Below are 17,893 nucleotides of genomic sequence, written 5' to 3'. Positions count from 1 at the left end.
CATCAGTAACAAGATCTGATGCCCTCTTCTGGAGTGTCTGAAGACAGCTACAGTGTAATTACATATAATAAATAAATCTTAAAAAAAAAAAAGTTTTCTTGAGTGTAGTAGACTGGGTTGGTGTCTGTGGAACATATGTCCAGGTCCTTCTGGCTTTTAGAGTCTCCATTGAGAAGTCAGGTTTCTAATAGGTCTGCCTATATATATAGGCAGACCTAATATATATATATACACACACACACACACACACACACACACATACACACACATATGTGTGTATGTGTGTGTGTCTTTTTCCCTTGCAGCTTTTAATAGTCTTTCTTTGTTCTGTACATTTAGTGTTTTGATTTATTATGTGCTGATGGAATTTCCTTTTCTGGTTCAGTTTATTTAGTGTTCTATACACTTCTTGAAGCTACATAGGCAATTCCTTCTTTAGGTTAGGGAAATGATTTTTTTTTTGTTAAAGATATTTTCTGTGCCGTTAACCTAGGCTTCTTTTCCTTCCTCTATTCTTATTAATCTTAGATTTGGTCTTTTCATAGTGCCCCAGGTTTCTTGGATGTTTGTGCCTAGAGTTTTTCAGATTTAACACTTTCTTTGGCTGAAGTATCTTCTCTCTTCTACTATGTCTTTAATACCTGAGATTCTCTTCCATCTCTTGAGTTCTGTTGGTGAGGCTTGGCTCTGAGGATCCTGCTTAAGTCTCTACATTTTTCACTTCTAGATTTCCCTCACTTTGGGTTTTCTCTATTGATTCTGTTTCCATGGTTAGAACTTGAATAATTTATTCATTTCCTTCCACTGTTGTTTGTATTTTCATAGCTTTCTTTAAGGAATTTATTAATTTCCTTTTCAAGGCTCTCTATCACATTCAGCCATCTTTTCGCCTTTGTCCTGTGCTTCAGCTATGTTACTCAGAGAGACTACTGTGGGAAGGTTGCTGGGCTCTCGGGGAGCCATATTGTCTGTTACTGATGATGATTTTTTCTTTTAATGCTGGTGTCTAGGCATCTGGGATTAGAATGATTGCAATTTTAGGTTCTGCTGTCTGTTTTTGTCTTTGTTGAGTGGGTATTTTGGTCCTTGGTTTCTGTTGCCCTCTCTGGTTCTTAAGAGGGTTTGGTGGTTGTATGTTACTCGGAAGGGAGTTTTTCCGGGATCCTGATGGGTGTGGCCAGTGGCGATTCTAGGTAAGAGGTGGTCTAGCTACTGGGAGCTGACACTTGGGAATGGGGCTGGGCTAGGGGAGCTGGCTGAAGGGGTGCCTAGGAGGGAGGTAGGTGGGTTATTCAACCTGGATCTGATTAGTCCCCTGAGAATGGGGACAGGTAGTAAAGAGAGGCTGTAAGGAGAGGCTGGAGTGGGCAGTCTGCTCTAGAGGTGTGGATGAGATGCTCCTCCCCTGCCTGCTTCTCCTGTCTACTTGCTTTTCTGGCTCTAGGCTGGTGGGCTCCTAGGCATTGCCTGCTGGACTTGGGGGCTGGGAAAACAGAAGAAAGTGTGGAGGAAGGTTGGCGATCGGTGTGATCCACTGGAGATGGGGATAGGGGTGGGGGGAGGGGAGGCTGCCTTAAGTGCCCCCCCCCCCCTACAGACCCTGGGGATGAGACTAGGGGAATGGATTTGGAAAAGAGAGGGCTGTGGAGATCTTCAGTTACCCTACCTGCTTCCTTGGCTGGGACAAGTTGTAGACTCTTGATGTAGAACCTGGGGGGTAAATGTGTTCAGAACTTTTTCAAAATTGTTAAAAGGCTAAGAGAAATGATGTGACAGGCTTGGAGGTGACATCATTTGGATCGTAGTGACAGCAAAGACTGCACAGACATTCCTAGGCCTCCAGAATGTGCTCTTGCACGTCAGCAGAAGATGGATGCTCTCACCCAGTCTTGCCTGGCCAGTTCCACGCTGACTTTGCAATTCCTGGGAATGTGTGAATGGGCTGTTTTGCCCTAATGTCATTTAGTTATTAGTTTTTCTCTGCTTTGAAATTGTGATTTTTTTTCCCCCCTCAGAGGCTGTGAAGATTTCCGCTGTTACCCAAGCCTTTCCCCACTGCCCTTGCATAATAACTAGTAGCTGCTTGCTGAGTTAATAACGCTTTGTTTTTCTTTGTTTGGGAAGATGAAAGACATGAACCATCTATCATACATTTCTTACTAAACGCATTGCTTGTTCCTTTTCTAATTTCGATAAAATTAGATGGGTATTTACTTCTCCCACGTTATGCTATCCTCCTGGGAATGGTTGCCAATATTGAATGCCATGAAAAGGCACTTCTTCAGGATGAAGCTCAGTGCGCCAAATAAAGTAGCGATTCCCAGTTATTTTGTTAGAGAGATGTTAAACTTGTCCCCAGGCTGGAATTTAGACTTTTATTGGAAGCTATTCTGCTAGTCATCAATTAACAGATAAATGAACCTCACGGCTGCAGTCTGTTCGTTATTTTATTGTCAATAGCTTCTCAAGGAGTTTGGAAACCAGAGGTCTTCAAATGAGGAAAGACGGACAGACAGCTCTCATAGTCATGTGTACAGTAGAGATTAAAAATAAACCTGACACGAGCCACGTCACAAGTGGATACCTACTGACTTGGTTTTACACATCAATTTTAGTACAAGGAGAGACTGTTCATGTCTTTCTCCCATCTACTATAGAAATGCTCCTTCTGTTCGTGTTTATAAGGCATGTTTTCTAAAGAATGTGTTTAAAAGGTAGTACAGAAACAAACTCCCACTAAAGTGCTGCCTTGTCTTCTGTCCCCCCCCCCCCCAGTTGTTGGATAATCTTGCAAAGCATCCCCTTTACATACAGGGCCTCAGCTTTGTATTGATTTTTTTTTTTTAAACAATAAAAGCGGTCAAACAGGAATTCTAAACATTTTAAAGGATTATAAAAAGATAGGCCTGAAATCTTGTATGTTTTAAAGCACAGTACAAAGTAGACTTTTTACGTGGAGGAGCCACTTGCAATTTGTTTCTTAAATTTTTTTTTATTGAAATAAGCTGACATAAATTGTACATATTTACAGCAGTAAATTCCATTTCAGCAGTGTCTTGTAGTTCCAAGCAGAGCTGATGGCATCTGACACCAGCCTTTCCGATACACGATCTGCCTTTCATTTGCTGCAACGGGGTAAAATCTTGTATACCAAAGCAAATGATAGCATGTTTCCTAGCAAAGCCACACTGTTAACAAAAAGGCCAAGTGAAGGACAGCCCCGTGACTGTAGGAAGCTGTGAGTCCTGAAGTTGAGAGCACAAGCGTCTCTTGTGTCTACACCTGATAGCATGTCATTTGATTTTGTATCTTACAATTACTTGATGGATGACTCAGAATAGGAAGAAGGCCATGAAGGGACAGAGGGGAGGGACTCAGAGGCCATTGAACAATTCCTCATTCACAAATTCACCGTTTACAGGGAGGTCTGCCTTTTATTTGTATTGATCACAGTCCATAGGCTTCATGGATTTTGTCCACAGATAGCTTTTGAGATAATGAAGGCAAATGTCACTTGCTTTTGTTTTGTTTTGTTTTGTTTTAGCACATAAAAAAATAAATTAATGAAATGAAATATTCCAATTGAATCCCAAACAGAAAGGGACAAACAAGCTTACTGTATGAAATTCGATTTCAAATGTAAAAAGCGACAGAAGGCCACAAATCCAGATAAACAGACAGCAATTTCAGTCAGAAAATGCAGCATATATTGATACAAAATAGAAATCTTGAGTTATAAAAGTAAGGAGTCCGTCTTTTCCTTTCTTGGCATCTCTTTAAGCCTGTGCCATTTCATTACAACAAACATTTCTACAGGTTTTCAGAAATACTGTTCCTTGTCATTCAGTTTCTTTAGTGGTCAGATAGATACACAAAAAGCATTACCAGCTCATGTTAGAAAGAAAAGGCCATGCCAAGGATTAAAAGATCATTAAATATTTGTGTTTTTTTGCAGTGCAAGAAGTTTGCCTTCTGAAAACCAGAGAGGAATTCTTTTGTTTACAAGAACCGGTGTAATGCCAATCAGGATAACGAGTTTGCTGAATTATATTTGGCAAGAGGGTAGATTGCAAAATTGATTAGTGGAGACTGAAAAACACAAGGGGGGGGGGAAAGAAAGAAAAACCAAACAAACCACTTGATGTCCTCTGACATAATTTGGTGAGCTTAGCTTAACAGAGTCTTCGAGGCAACAGAAGGTGTGCGTTTCTTTCCGCGTAGGTGGAGCACCTGCTTTGGAAGCCACAGGCTATTGAACACTGGGTGCTATGAATTAAAGTAGCAGGTGCTTTTTTGGTGGGTTTGGGTGCGTTTTGGATTCAGTCAAGTTTTCAGTGAAGTAATTGCCCACGAGGTGTTTGAATCACTGCCGGCAGCATGGTCATTTCGAATCCTCTAATGGGACTGGAATTCCCAGCTCCCCTCCCACCCTCATCCCGCACAATTGTGGCAAGCCTTTGCTACAGATTCAGATTCAGCCCCTTTGTTAAAATCAGATTTTTTCAGAGATGATAGGCAGCCAGGAGAGAGTTTTTTTGTTCGTTTGTTTTGTTTTTTTCCTTTTGAGTAAGTTATCTTCAGTCTATGTACTTTTCTCATGAAAACAGTTTGATTTTGTTTATCCAGCACTATAAACTCCCCCTTTCCTACCTTAACCTTCTGAGTGACATGCCAGCATCACATCTGCATCACAGTGGCACAAAATGCTACCTGGTGGTGAAAACCAAAAGCTTATTTTAAAAAGTTAAAGCATTTTTTTAGACCCTGCAAGCATGTAAACCATTGGGAATTTTCAAAAACCTCAGGCAATCTTGACCTTTTAAAAGTGTCACATGGTAGCTTTTATCAAGAGAATTATTGGCTTATTTTAAAATATGGGACTGAGCAACAGTGAATAAATATACATGTATAAAATCATAAATATTCCTTCCCTTAGAAAAATAGTGGGTGTTCTGAATATAAAAGGTCACTTGGATACATAATTCTCACTAAAGTGAATTAGAATGGTCCAGGGACTCTCCTAAAAATATCTCAGGGACACTACTGAAAAACACATTTCAAGCTTTCTCCAGTGAATATTTTTTAAAAAGATAAAGAAATCAGATATTAATGTGTTGCTAAAAAACGATGAAAGAGGTCAAAATATGCTACCTAGTAAGTCTGTGGTCTCTGGTTGTCTTTGGGGGTTAGGTTGACAAAGTCTTTTTTTTTTTTTTTCTTTTTTTTTTAGGAAAATAATGTAACAGCACAGCAGGAATGTCATCCATCCCAAGGGTGACAAGAAGATGGTTCCTGTTATCTGCTTTTCAATGAATTGAGTAGCAGTAGTGAATGCTAAGAACTGTCTGTCCTTCCCAGCCAGTGTCTGTCCTTCCCAGCCAGGGCCAGGTTTTCTATTAACATCTTAGAAGAAATAGAACTTGCTGTGCAAATATCCTCTGTGACTATTCTCCTAAGACTGCACATTGGAGTGTTCCACTGACAATCCAATGCTGTTTTAACTTCCAGTGCCCTATAGAACATACATTCAAGAGACTTTTAATAAGGCAGGCATGGATTAGTAGGGGTAGAAATGAAACTATGGGAGAAAAATGCTCCCTTTCCCCATAGAGGAAAAGCAGAAGTAATTAGGATGGAAAATTCAGTTCTGTTAGAGCTCGAGTAGAATGGAGGTATTGTAAAGTGGGGGAAAAAAAAATATCCTGGTGGCCACTCCGTATGGGGTCAGAGCTCAACTGTAAGTATAATCTTATTTTTTAAATTTATTTAGAGATTGTGTGCATGGGGTCCTACAAACAACTTAGAATCTAGGGTGTTTACTCTTAAGAACTATTTTGTTTTTGAGAGAGGCCAAATATTTACAAGAGTACTGGAAACACACAGACTATCCCATTTCATTGGACAGAGTTGTTACAAGAAGTGATGCGTGCCAGCAGGGGAGGAAATGAAGATGGGTACTCAGATGGATATTTTGGGTGCTGCTGGCTTGCAACTTACTTATCATCGAGGTGGAACTAGGAAGAATTCTGACCATAAGATGTAAAGTTTGAAGGGCAGCAATAAAAGGCATTTGGGGATGGTGTCTGCCTGTTGGAGTGAAGGTTAAAGGGCTATGGGTCAGTCTTGAAGGTGCCAATTAAAGAGAGCAATGAAAAGCTTAGTGCACAGGAGAGATGATGCCTGCTTAGGCACAAGACGTGGCCCACAAGGGATAAATCATATTTTCTGGGACTGAATAAAAGCTCCATCAGCGAACCTATTAATACTTCCCATATCCTCTGGGTTGCTGAGATCCCATAATTAAAGCGGTCACTTAATTTGTCACTCAAATGCGTGTCTAAGGCAAACTGGGATGTACAGTCTTCTAAGAATGATGATGTGAACCTAAAGAGTGGAGCAGAGCTGGAGCTGCTATCGAAAAGGCTTTTCTTCCTCATTTCCCTTGCACAATGAAAGGCTTATTATGTTATGTGGGGAGTGGGGAGTGGGGAGAGCGGATAGAAATAAACTGAACAGTGTCTGGTGGCCACAGTATTTTACTCTTGGCTGTAAGAGCTGACTTCTTCCAAGTTTTTGCACATCCCTGAACTACTCCACAAGCCTGTCTTATTGATGTCAAAGAGATTCAATATAGATCATGTGGGAGAGGTAGAAACTTTGTCTTTGGAGGCAAGAAAAACAGAATGAATACCCACTAACCATCACTGGTAACCATCAGATCTTGGTAAGTTACTTAAGCTATTCAGGCTTCTGTGTCCCAATACTGGTGTTATTGAATAACTTCCTAGGGCTGGAGTGTAGAGCAAAGTACTATGGTATAGTGGGAGAGTATTTTCTATACCTTAGCCTAATATGACAGAGTTATTATTCTATAGCTACCCAAAGCCATTCTTAGTTTCATTTTAAATTAATTGATCAATCAATTATGTCGTGTAGCGCTGGGTACTTGTAAGCCTGTCATGATAACCATACTCTTCAGTAAATGGTTGAGGAATGACCCAACCTCAGTCAACAGGACAATAAGGATGGCTTCTGGGGCTGAGTTGAGGAACGAGTCCCTTGCCTTTAGAAAATGATCCAGACTTGCTCTGTTTTTGGATATCTTGGATGGTCTGTGCAACCTTGTTGCAGCTGTACTGAGTGCTGATAATATTCAGAGAATCAGATAAGGGTCTTGAGTCTTATATTCTTGAAATAAGCACTCTAGAGCTAAGAATGTTTTGATTGAGTAAGATACTCTGAGAGTCATTTTTTGTTACCTGTTCCTGAATGGATCTCAGTAGATACACCTACATTAGTAAATACTAACCTCACCTCAGTTAACGACTTAAACACTTAGGAATTCTTCCTCTCTCTAAAAATGATATTGTTAGGTGTGACTCCGTCTAAAGGTTAAAAACATCATGGGAAAGCAGAAAAGAAAGCAACCACCTCATTGCTTGAAGAGGAGCAGGAGCCTATCAACACATGGGGAGGCTGGGAGAATCATCTTTGAAGATTGCCTGAGGCTGGGAGCAGAGCTAATTTTGCAGAAGAGAAGGTGTTCTATTCATAGGATGATATACAGCAAAAAAAAAAAAAAAATGGTATTTCTGGGCATTATCCTAACAATTAAAAAATCAATATAATAAATAATAAAATCTTTCAATAAATTATATATAGAAGAAACACACAGAAACACAAAGCCATATATGACAGATCCACAGACATAGGCAATTGGATGGGAAAACATTATCGTAACAATTTTCAACAGTTAGAAGGCTCCCAGGATAATCGTAAACATTCAGCAAAAGTTAGGAATACTTGCAGAAATTACTTTGGTGGTCATGTGCACTGGCTGGAGAACAACTGTGAGGCCAATCACAACTTAATAAACTTTAACTTTTTGCTATGGCTGTATCTAAAATATCAGACCAATTTGGTAGAGTAGTGTAGCAGGAAACAAAAGGACAAGGGTAGGAAGGCTGTGTAACAGCTTCTAAGAACTCAAGAGTCTCTCATCTAGATGGATAACTGCATCTGGCGTGCAAGCTCAAATACACTTGCTCATGTCATTTACGGACATAGAGAAATGTGAAGTTTAAAATGGTTATATCTGGAATGAATTTAGGTTCAGACACTGCCTAGAAGATGGCCTTCCATCCAAGAGGGAGGATTGTATGGCTTTTTCTTGACTAAGTTACAGAGGATGGTTTAAGAATAGCTAAAATTCCCAAGATCTAAAATTGGAGACCATATCATATGGATGGATGATGTGTGAAAGTCCCTTAAAGGTACTTTTCTAAGATGGAAGATTGCGACATAGGATATTTTAAAAGTAGAGGTTTGGAAGAAATATGACTAATAGTCAATTCACTGGACACCATGTGGCTAACTCTTAAAGGCATGAGACAAAGACTGTTATTAGATTTGTGAGGCTGCATCAACAAGGTCTATGGTGAACCTGCATCATTTGGTTAAACTCCAGTGTAAATGAGCCTCTCTAAAATAACCTTGAAACTTGGTTCTGAAAGAGAACTTGAAATCATCAATGGGTATGTCAAGAGTCAAAGTCCTGGGTAGATGCATACTTCCATTCTCATTCCAAGGTGTCTGTCATCTTATCTCCTGGCTCTCCTCACCACATACTGTTACTCTTTCAATATTACAGGGCATATTGTTTGCTATATGTTTAGAGAACTCTGTCTATACATATCTTATATATCTCTAAGTCTATAGAGATGCTTTATGGAGGAAATGCACAGCGCCTAATGGTTTCTGCAATTGCCAACTTTGTAGAATCTGCTAGAAGGTTGAGATGGGGGAGTAGGTGAGGTGAAATATATGAACTGAAAGTCTAGGATGGGGTACTGAAATGATGAAATAGGTCCAATTCCTAAGTGATTATCTATAACCACTGTTGTACAACTTGAGTGATAAGAGATTCTGGGAAGAATAATAGGAAAAATTTAAATACCATATAATTAAGACTAGGGGAGTCTACACATAGAAAAACATAAATTTACTATGCTACCATAATGTCTTGAAAAAAGCCATAACTTTAAGTTCTGGTCTAGATAATGTAATCATCTATAGGTCTAAGTATATTATTTTCATTTCTTCTGTACTTTGGAATAAGTTTGGAGAGAGAAGACTTTTGTAAATGTGTGTACTCTTTACATAAAGAGCAGAAAGAAAAATAATTCAAGGGCATTCAGAGGTGGCCATGATTAAAAGTCTTGCCTCTGAAGCCCTTTTAAAGGCATTATGAGTAGGAATTTGGAAGAATTGTTATAATTCATTGTTCATGAGTTAAATGAAGAAATACAATGTAAGTCCAAAGACTGAAGTTGCCATCTAAGTATGAGCAAGATAGCATATAAGCTTCAGAAATGAAATGAAGAATAAATAGAGGAATGGAATTGATTCTATTGGGTGTATAGTTGGGAAAGAATAAGACAGAAGATTTCATCTATTTTATAAAAACCGAGATTGCAAAATATACATATTTTAGTTATTTGAATATATAAAATATATCTGAGAGTGTCTCCTGGTTCCTGTTTCTCTTCACAGGGAAGCCTGGGAATAAGCAAGAGCCAGATAATACTGCTCTTGTTCATCCTTTGGCTTTGGAACGAGATGGGATTAATGAATGAATCTGTAACTCTGTGTCCCTAAGGCAAACGAACAAGGGTATTTGGCCTCTCTTGTCTGGACTGACTTGCTCTGATTGTCCACAAGACGTGATGTGCAGGTAGTGCAGGTCTGGAGAGTGGAATTCCTTCTCCTTCTTAGTTGGCTCAGGAGTATCAATTTTCCCAACTTGCATTCCCACTGGACTTTTTTTTTTTGATACATTCATGAATTGCAAAAAGTATGGGAATCAATCAAAAATGGTTCTGAGTCTCTTGATGTGAGTCCCTTAATAAGCCAAAGGCTTCTAAACAGGTAAGAGAAAAACAAGAAGAAAATCCTGTTAGACTTCTTCAATTTTAATGGGAAATGTCTGCCATAGGAGATGTCAAAACAAACAGAAAACCCTTATTTTTACCCTGCTAGGAATTTAATATTTTCTGGTTTGTAATTCTTTTATTAAAAAGAACTTCTATCAAACACTTGCTTCAGCAGCTTTCAACCATTACATTTTCAATCATTCCAGATAATATGCTATCTGAAGAAAAGCTAAGGTAGAAATCACAATATGTTCTAGCCTGAAAACTGGCAGAATGGATTAGTTCCAACAAGGTGTGTTTTGTGTGTTTAGCCAGGGGTGGGTCACATCTTGGAATTAAAATGTCCCAAAGTAATGGCTCCTGGTGTGTACTCTCCTAACACTTAAAATGACACAAAGAATTTTCCCTTCAAGGACAGCTTTCCCTCCTGCACTAAGAAACTAATCTCTGTCTTTAATTGCTTGGCTAGTCTGAATTTCTGCTGGTGCCGGCTACCTCTCTGGGATTTCCAGCACGCAGGGAAGCTCATTCTGTGCTGTAACAACCCACACCCAGGAGACTTGTGAAAGGACTGAACATTTGGAGGGAATAGTACCTGGAAACAGTTACCAGGTTCTTCAAACTCAAGTAGCTTCCACCGTACACAACCCTTTCTCAAGTTAAATTCCCGACTTTGATTTCTCTATCAGTTCACACCAGAAACTTTTGTCTAGAGTAAGAACATAGATACCCGTGTATCTCTCACATATGAATCTGCCACCTAGCACTACCAAGGCCATTTATCGTCTCTACCTGTACCCCTGCCTATCCTTTGGATATTTACTGTTCACCCTGATCAGACCCATGCATTCTATTCATATTTAGTTTTTAATAGAAGTTCAATAAGACAAAGTGGAAAAGTTAGAAGTGAAAGCTATTGGCACAAATGAAGCTTTGGATTCCCTGTGGAATTAGAACATCGCTTCCATCCCTGACCCCTTAAGCAGCATTGGTAATTCAGTTCTTGATGATACAAATAGCCACAGTGACTGAAAACCACTTATCTATTATTATTATTTTTTTTAACGACTGCTCAAGAAGCAGATTGTCCCAGATCTGGTTTCTGCTGGTGCTCTGTTCTTTGGCCCCGCAGGTTGGCAGCCTTCTAGGGAGCTGCTGTCCCTGTCAGTGGGTAAAGGCATGAGGCAGTGATCACAGACACCTGGCTATGGCTTACAGCAGAGTCACACAACTGCACGCATGAAAGAGCAAGAGCTGGAGAGATTCTGGTTTGGGCCCGAATCACTAATCATTTTACCTCATGAATAAAAAGCAAAGGCTTTATAAGCTTATATTTACAGTGCTCCGGTTTTCCAAACATCCACCCAAAGTTGAGGACCACCATACCACAGGGGACAGTTCAGTGAACTATGTACAGAATTTACAAGGAAGTTTACACAGTAGTCTCCATTCCATTAACAAAGGGACCTTTGTGTTTTCTCTCAGATATATGGGTGTTTTTCTCTTCTGTTCAGTCCAGAAACTGCAGATTCAACCATCTTGAGCAAGTGGTTGCATGCTCCTTTCACCCCTGCCTAGGATAAATGATTATGCTTTAAGAAACAAATGGTGGCATATCACCCCTTTGACAAGATACTGTCCAAAATTTTGGACATGAGAAATCTCATATTTTTTTTCTAGAAAGATTATTCTGTTTCCTTTTCATTTAACTTGGCAGATTGTAATAAAACAATGGATATTTATAAAATAGTCATTAGTTTTAGGAAGATGGAATTTTTGTGAATTTTCTATGGCTTTCTTAAAGGAAAGTCCATTTTTCTTAGGACCTAAAGCCATTACTCCTTTCCTCTGTACCATATTTTTCTCATTTAAAAAATCCATCATTGATTGTAGTGTACAATAAAGTATATAGATATACTTTATGCATGTCTACACAAACACAGATTATTCATTCAGCAGACTTGCCAGCCAGCTGCTGTTGCTGTTTGGCAACAGAGGAGATTGAGATACTGATCCTGGATCACTCAAGCAGAAATAAGCCTTTACCTGGATCTCTGCCTCACAGAATTGCCAAGCATAAGGAATACCAGATGTTTTATGAGCAGTCACAGTTGTCAAGTAAAAGGTTCGGATGTCTACTGGGCCCACAGCCGGTTAAGTCTTCCACATGATCTGTCCCACTGTCAAACTGTGACACATAGGGTTCTCTGGATGTAAATGAGGCATAAGAGAGACAGTCTGCAGTTTTCAGTCTCTTCTGTTCCTTGGTGCAGGGGATTATGGCTATTTTCATAGCAAAAGGAAATTGACTCAATAATAGTTAAATAACTAACTATTAGTATATAATATTATTGTATAATGTAATCTGAGTCTTTCAAGAATGGGGACCGCGAGAGGGCATTTATGAATGTTTTATGACTTTTATGTGTGATTTACATCATTTTTGGCAAAGAAGAGGGAGAAGGAAGGTGCTTCCCTATCAGGGTTTGCCTTGGGAAGGGAGCAGAGAAGAATGGATTAGTCTGGGAGGTGATCAGAAGGTAGGACAAAGATCATGACCCACAAGCAAGACAGCGTTCCTGGATGCAATAGAAGCTTCAGGTGTCTTTTGTCTCTGACACCAGCACCTTGTAGTCAGATTTGCATAATGGTGGTTGTGATCCACATACCATTTCATGCCCAGTAGGCAATTCAGGCCTAAACATTTTACATTTTAAAAGGTTAAAATGTAGGAAAAGTTTAAATTTTGTTTCCCTTTTTATGCAAAAGATGCTTTATGTCTAAAACTATAACAAAATCACTTTAGATTTTAAAAAGGAAGATACAGTGCTGAAAACATAAACTATCCCAATCTTGTATGAGATCTAAATAGACACTTTCTGATTTAGTTTTTCTTTCTTGAAAGCCACTAAAAGAGCTTTGACATCAGAATGATTAATGTCTGTTCAGCATCAGGCACCTAATATCCATTCCTGTGACTGTTTAGTGACTCTTGGGTATTAGGAACTTCCCACTACTGACAGATCATGTTCTACCTTGTCCAGGGATTGTCCGTGGCAAAGCATCCCGGCTTGCTGGAAGCTGAGCAGAGCTTTTTACGAAGATGACCCTGTGACCCCAGGTTGAGGTTAGCTCAACTAGGGAGGTGTGTTCACACACCTGAAAACCTAACTGAAAATTTGTCTTCAAAATCCTAGCACTCCTCATGAAATAGCTGTGATCAGTTTTGTTTTGTTTTGTTTAAGGGATAGCGGGATTTTGATATTTTTACTAATGTCTGTTAGTACATCCAGCCACATTCACTTATTTAAGGTTTCTCTTTCCCTCTTGCTTTCTAAATGAATATTTTATATTCTCCTCTCGGGCTCCTTAATATAAATTCCAGCCTCTCCTTTTCAATTGTGACTATAATTGTTAGCAGCTCACACTACTCTGCACATCGATTCTCTTCTCAGAGGAGAGCTAGAGCTTCAAATGAGGCAGTCATCCTGTCATCCTGATTAGCCCTGCGGTTCCATGCCTGGATCGTGCCAACATGGCCTCCATCCACAGCTGGTCAATTTGCACTCTCACTCAGCCTTGCAAATAAACATAGATCATTTTACAACTCAGACCAGAAGAAAATGAGATTTTAATGCTGCAAAACGGGAAGAACTCAACAGTAACTTGTTGAGCGTGTTTAGAATTGCGTTGCTTTACTGAAAGTCATGAGAACCACAACCCAGAATAATCCACGAGCGAGATGGGGCAGTGCCATAATGACAGGGATGAATGAGTGGAGACACCTCAGGTCCACGCCTCAGGGGCTGGTGGGCGTGGCTAACGGCTCAGCGTGTTGCCCTTTCAGAGTTTCTTTTCTTTCTGTGATTTGGCTATACTTTAAAGCTTTTCTTAACCTGGAAATCTGGCTTTGGAGGAAGACATTGATGTGGAGGGTCAGCATTTCCCCGGGCCATTCATTTAGTAGCTTGAAAGGCAGAGTTCAGAGAGCAGAAGCAAAAAGTGCCCGCAGAGTCCTATGTGATGAGCTCGCCACTGTTAGACACTGCTCTCTGGAAGGCTAAGAAATACATACAATTTGACTTAAGATTTGGCAGTGCAGATAGATAACTGCCCAGGCACCTTTTACATAACATGTAAGTCTTGCCTTCTTCAGGGAAATAGCATTTTTTTTTTCCTCAAGGAAAAAATTGGGCTCCACCTCCTTCAAAGCCCTCCCTCACTAGCTGTACCCCACATATCCTTTCCTTCTCTCTGAAGCAGGAACTGTGGAAAATGATCATATGTTTTCATGTCAAGTGATTCCAAGGCTCATGAAGGACAGTTGGGGCTGCTCCCCATAACAGACAGGAAGGAAAACTATCGTTCCCCCCAATTCTTTACTCTTGAGAAGTAAAGAAAAATGGTTTCCGTGACTACCAATTAGATCAGGCTGGATTCTAATGTTGACTTTGAACATTTGGGCAGTCTGAGAGAGGACCATTGTAAGGAATACCCATGGTCATTGTCAGATGGACACAATAGGGTGAGTTTGGGGAAAAAGTGGGAAGAAGCACAAGCTTTAGTGTCCCTCTTCTATGGAGCTCCGAACTTTCTGGAAAGGGCTCAGAAGAATTTGAGTGGATTGGAACTGTCAGTTTTATATACCCTCTTCCTGGAAGTCTGCAACTTGTCAATGGCTTTATTCTTCTGAGATGCTCAAGTTGTTTTCTTTTTTCCCTTTTTTTTAAATTTCTATTTAATTTTTTGGCATCATGAGATGGTTACAGTTTACCCAGAACACAGTGCAGGTGGACAGCAAGGTCCACTGTACATTTTCATTTAAAAATAATCCAGTAAGATCCAGGGTAACTAAGAAAGACTGCCAACAATATCTACCACCCACCCACCTCTCTCTTTGTGTTTGTAAACAAAGCAACTGATGGAACTCTTACAGAGCTCGTACCTTGGACCACAGTAGACAGGAAAATATACCTTTTGCTGTTGTTGTTGTTGTTGTTGTTGTTGTTGAAGTAAACATGGTGTGATAATAAAAACTGACACACAAGATCGAAAACCAACTGGAAGGCTGAATCTCTTACCTCAAAAACCACAGCAGTTACCGCTGTTGGGAATCTGTGGGGTTAAAAAACAAGCGAAGAGGAAGGTAGTCTAAACCGAACCACGAGACTGACCTTAGTGTACATAGTAAAGCCAATAAACGACATTAAAAAGAGAAAAGGTGATGGGGAAGAACATTCGGGACCACTTGTCTATGGAGTTTACGTCAGTCAAGTCGGGGATCTTCACTTTGAGCTGCGAGGCTCGCCTGCGGATGCGCCCCTTGCCGGGCACCCCGTGCCTGTCCAGCCCACGCCCGAAGCCCTCGCGGCTGCTCAGCGGCTTGCGGTACTGGATGCTGGCGCTGTCGTATGAGTACATGGTGGCCTTGGGGTCACTTACACCTGTGAGCACCTCGGAGCCACTGGTCTCGTTCCTGATTTCCAGGGTGCTGAGGAGAATATTGCCGTGGGCATCAACCTGAGGGCAGAGAAGACCATGCTCACCAAGGTCATTCACTGTTCTGCCATTGTCACAGACGGACACATTGGTCCTTTCTATTTCGTGTACACTGCTCCCTTTCAGTAGAAAACTGACTGCATGTGCTATTAACAATAAAGGTTATAGTAGTTCATCTGTCTATACCTATCAATCATCTATTAGTCATTCATCGTATCTATTAATCTATCTTCTGTTACCTATCATGCATCCTCTATCTCTGTCATCTATTTATATCAGTGACCTATTTCTTTTTTTTTAATGTTTTTTTTTCTTTAAAGATGTATTTATTTATTATATGTAAGTACACTGTAGCTGTCTTCAGACACTCCAGAAGAGGGCGTCAGATCTTGTTACGGATGGTTATGAGCCACCATGTGGTTGCTGGGATTTGAACTCTGGACCTTCGGAAGAGCAGTCGGGTGCTCTTACCCACTGAGCCATCTCACCAGCCCAGTGACCTATTTCTATCAATAATCTTTTTTCAGCAATGATCTATTTACCTTCTACTTATTTGCCTATCAATGATCAGCCTACATTCATTAGTCATCCATTTCTTACCTATCATTTATCTATCTTCTATCATCTGTCTATATCAACCATTAATTTCTTTCCACTATCTGTCATCTATCTACCAATCACTGATCTATCAATTATCTATTTTTATCTACTCTCTATGTATCACCTGTCAACGTATCTTTATAACTTACTGTACAGTAATTTGGAAAGCTTTTCTATTGCCCCTTTTATCTCCCCTCAAATGACACGAAGACCTTTTTTTATTTTAATTTTTATTTTTTTAATAACAAGCTTTAAGGACTATAGCTGGGCATCTATTCATGTATTCTAACTCTCTATGGCTGTCTACTTCCCAGCCACCGGTCCCATTACTTGTCATCTTAGTCAGCCCTGGCTGCTCCTGCTCAGGACCAGTATCTCCTTCCCACCTGAGTCACTCTCTTTCTCTCTTTGTGCACAGAAGTCTCGTCTCATCCTCTTTTATGCAGCTACAGGCTGACCAGTCCTTTATTAACTAATCAGAGGTGATGGAAAACCATCCCCCAACGACTTATCACTTAGTTATCTATATTCTATCACTTATGTTATTATTCTATATCTATTTTTATTTCTCTATCTTTACCCTTCTATTATCTATTGACTTCCATCTATCAACTACCTATGTACCATCCATTCATCTGTATGATCTATGCATCTATCTATCATCTATCTATCTATCTATCTATCTATCTATCTATCTATCTATCTATCGCCATCATCAATTATTTTTCTTCTTTCACTATCTATCTAGTTCTAATTTGATTTCTGTTGCTGTTTGTGATGGTTAGTTTTAAGACAAACTAGAGTTCTCTGGAAGGAGGAAACTTCAGTTGAGAAAATGCCTCCATAAGATCATCTCTGCCTGATGAGGCATTTCTCAACTGAGCTTTGCTCTCTGCAGACTGGCTTCTGCCAGAGTCAAGAGGCTGGAAAACTAACCAGCACAGCTGACCCCCTTGTCAACCTCACAGACATAGCAGTATTAAACCAGTGACCTTTCCTTTCCTGTACATTCCCCGAGATCTCTTGTTAATATCACAATATAAACCATAACTCTAAAAGGCATTTTTACATTATTGATTGATGCTGGAGAACTCATTCTATCGTAGGTAGTACCATTTCAGGGCCAGCGGTCCTAGGCTCTATAAGAAAGAAGGCTGAGCAAGCCATAGGGAACAAGCCAGTAAGCAGCATCCCTCCATGACCTCTGCATCAACTCCTGCCTCCAGGATCCTGCCCTGCTTGAGTTCTTGTCCTGACATCCTTTGGTGATGAACAGCCATGTGGAAGTGTAAGCCAAATAAACCCTTTCTTCCCCAACTTGCATTTTGGTTTGTTTCATTGCAGCAATAGAACCCATAACTAAGACATCGTTAAAACATACTTTGACCAAAAACTACTTGGGAAGGGAAGGAGTTGTTTAGTTTACACTTCGAGATTATAATCCATCATTGAGGGAAGTCAGGTCAGGGATTCAACGAGAAACTTGGAGACAGGAATGATGGTGGAACTGCTTGCTGGCTCTCTGGCTTAATCATCTAGTTTTCTTATACAGCTGAGGTCCACATGCCTAGGCATGGTGTTATCCACAGGAGACCAGGGCGTTCGGCAAGAACCATCAAGACAATCCCCTCACAGACACGAATCCAGGCCAGTCTGAATCGGACAACGCTTCTATTGATTCTTTTTCTAGGTGATTCAAGGTTGTGTCAAATTGGCAATAAAACCTAACCAGCACATATATATATATATATATATTTTTATATATATATATTTTTTAAATATGTAAAACATTTATTTTATTTTATTCTTTCTTTCTTTCTTTCTTTCTTTTTTTAATTTATTTTTCTTTTTTTTAAATTATT

At 39.9% G+C, this 17,893-nt stretch overlaps 1 protein-coding gene across 3 annotated transcripts in view; it reads right to left on the bottom strand.

Moving 5' to 3' along the window:
• Positions 1–7,678: 7,678 nt before the first annotated feature.
• Positions 7,679–17,893, bottom strand: part of Gabrb1 (gamma-aminobutyric acid type A receptor beta1 subunit) — a 441,447-nt gene continuing 431,232 nt past the window's right edge. For 2 of the 3 annotated variants that reach the window (XM_029545121.1, XM_029545120.1), the window contains one exon: positions 7,679–15,452. In XM_029545121.1, the coding sequence (XP_029400981.1) occupies positions 15,108–15,452 (345 nt within the window). In that variant the 3' untranslated portion in view covers positions 7,679–15,107. The remainder of the gene's footprint in view (positions 15,453–17,893) is intronic. The other variant, XM_021210851.2, reaches the window with a different exon arrangement.

Source organism: Mus pahari, chromosome 13, assembly GCF_900095145.1.
Source record: "Mus pahari chromosome 13, PAHARI_EIJ_v1.1, whole genome shotgun sequence".
Lineage (NCBI taxonomy): Eukaryota > Metazoa > Chordata > Mammalia > Rodentia > Muridae > Mus > Mus pahari.
Note: the sequence above shows the minus strand (reverse complement) of the source record. Positions and strands in the feature narration are given on the sequence as shown.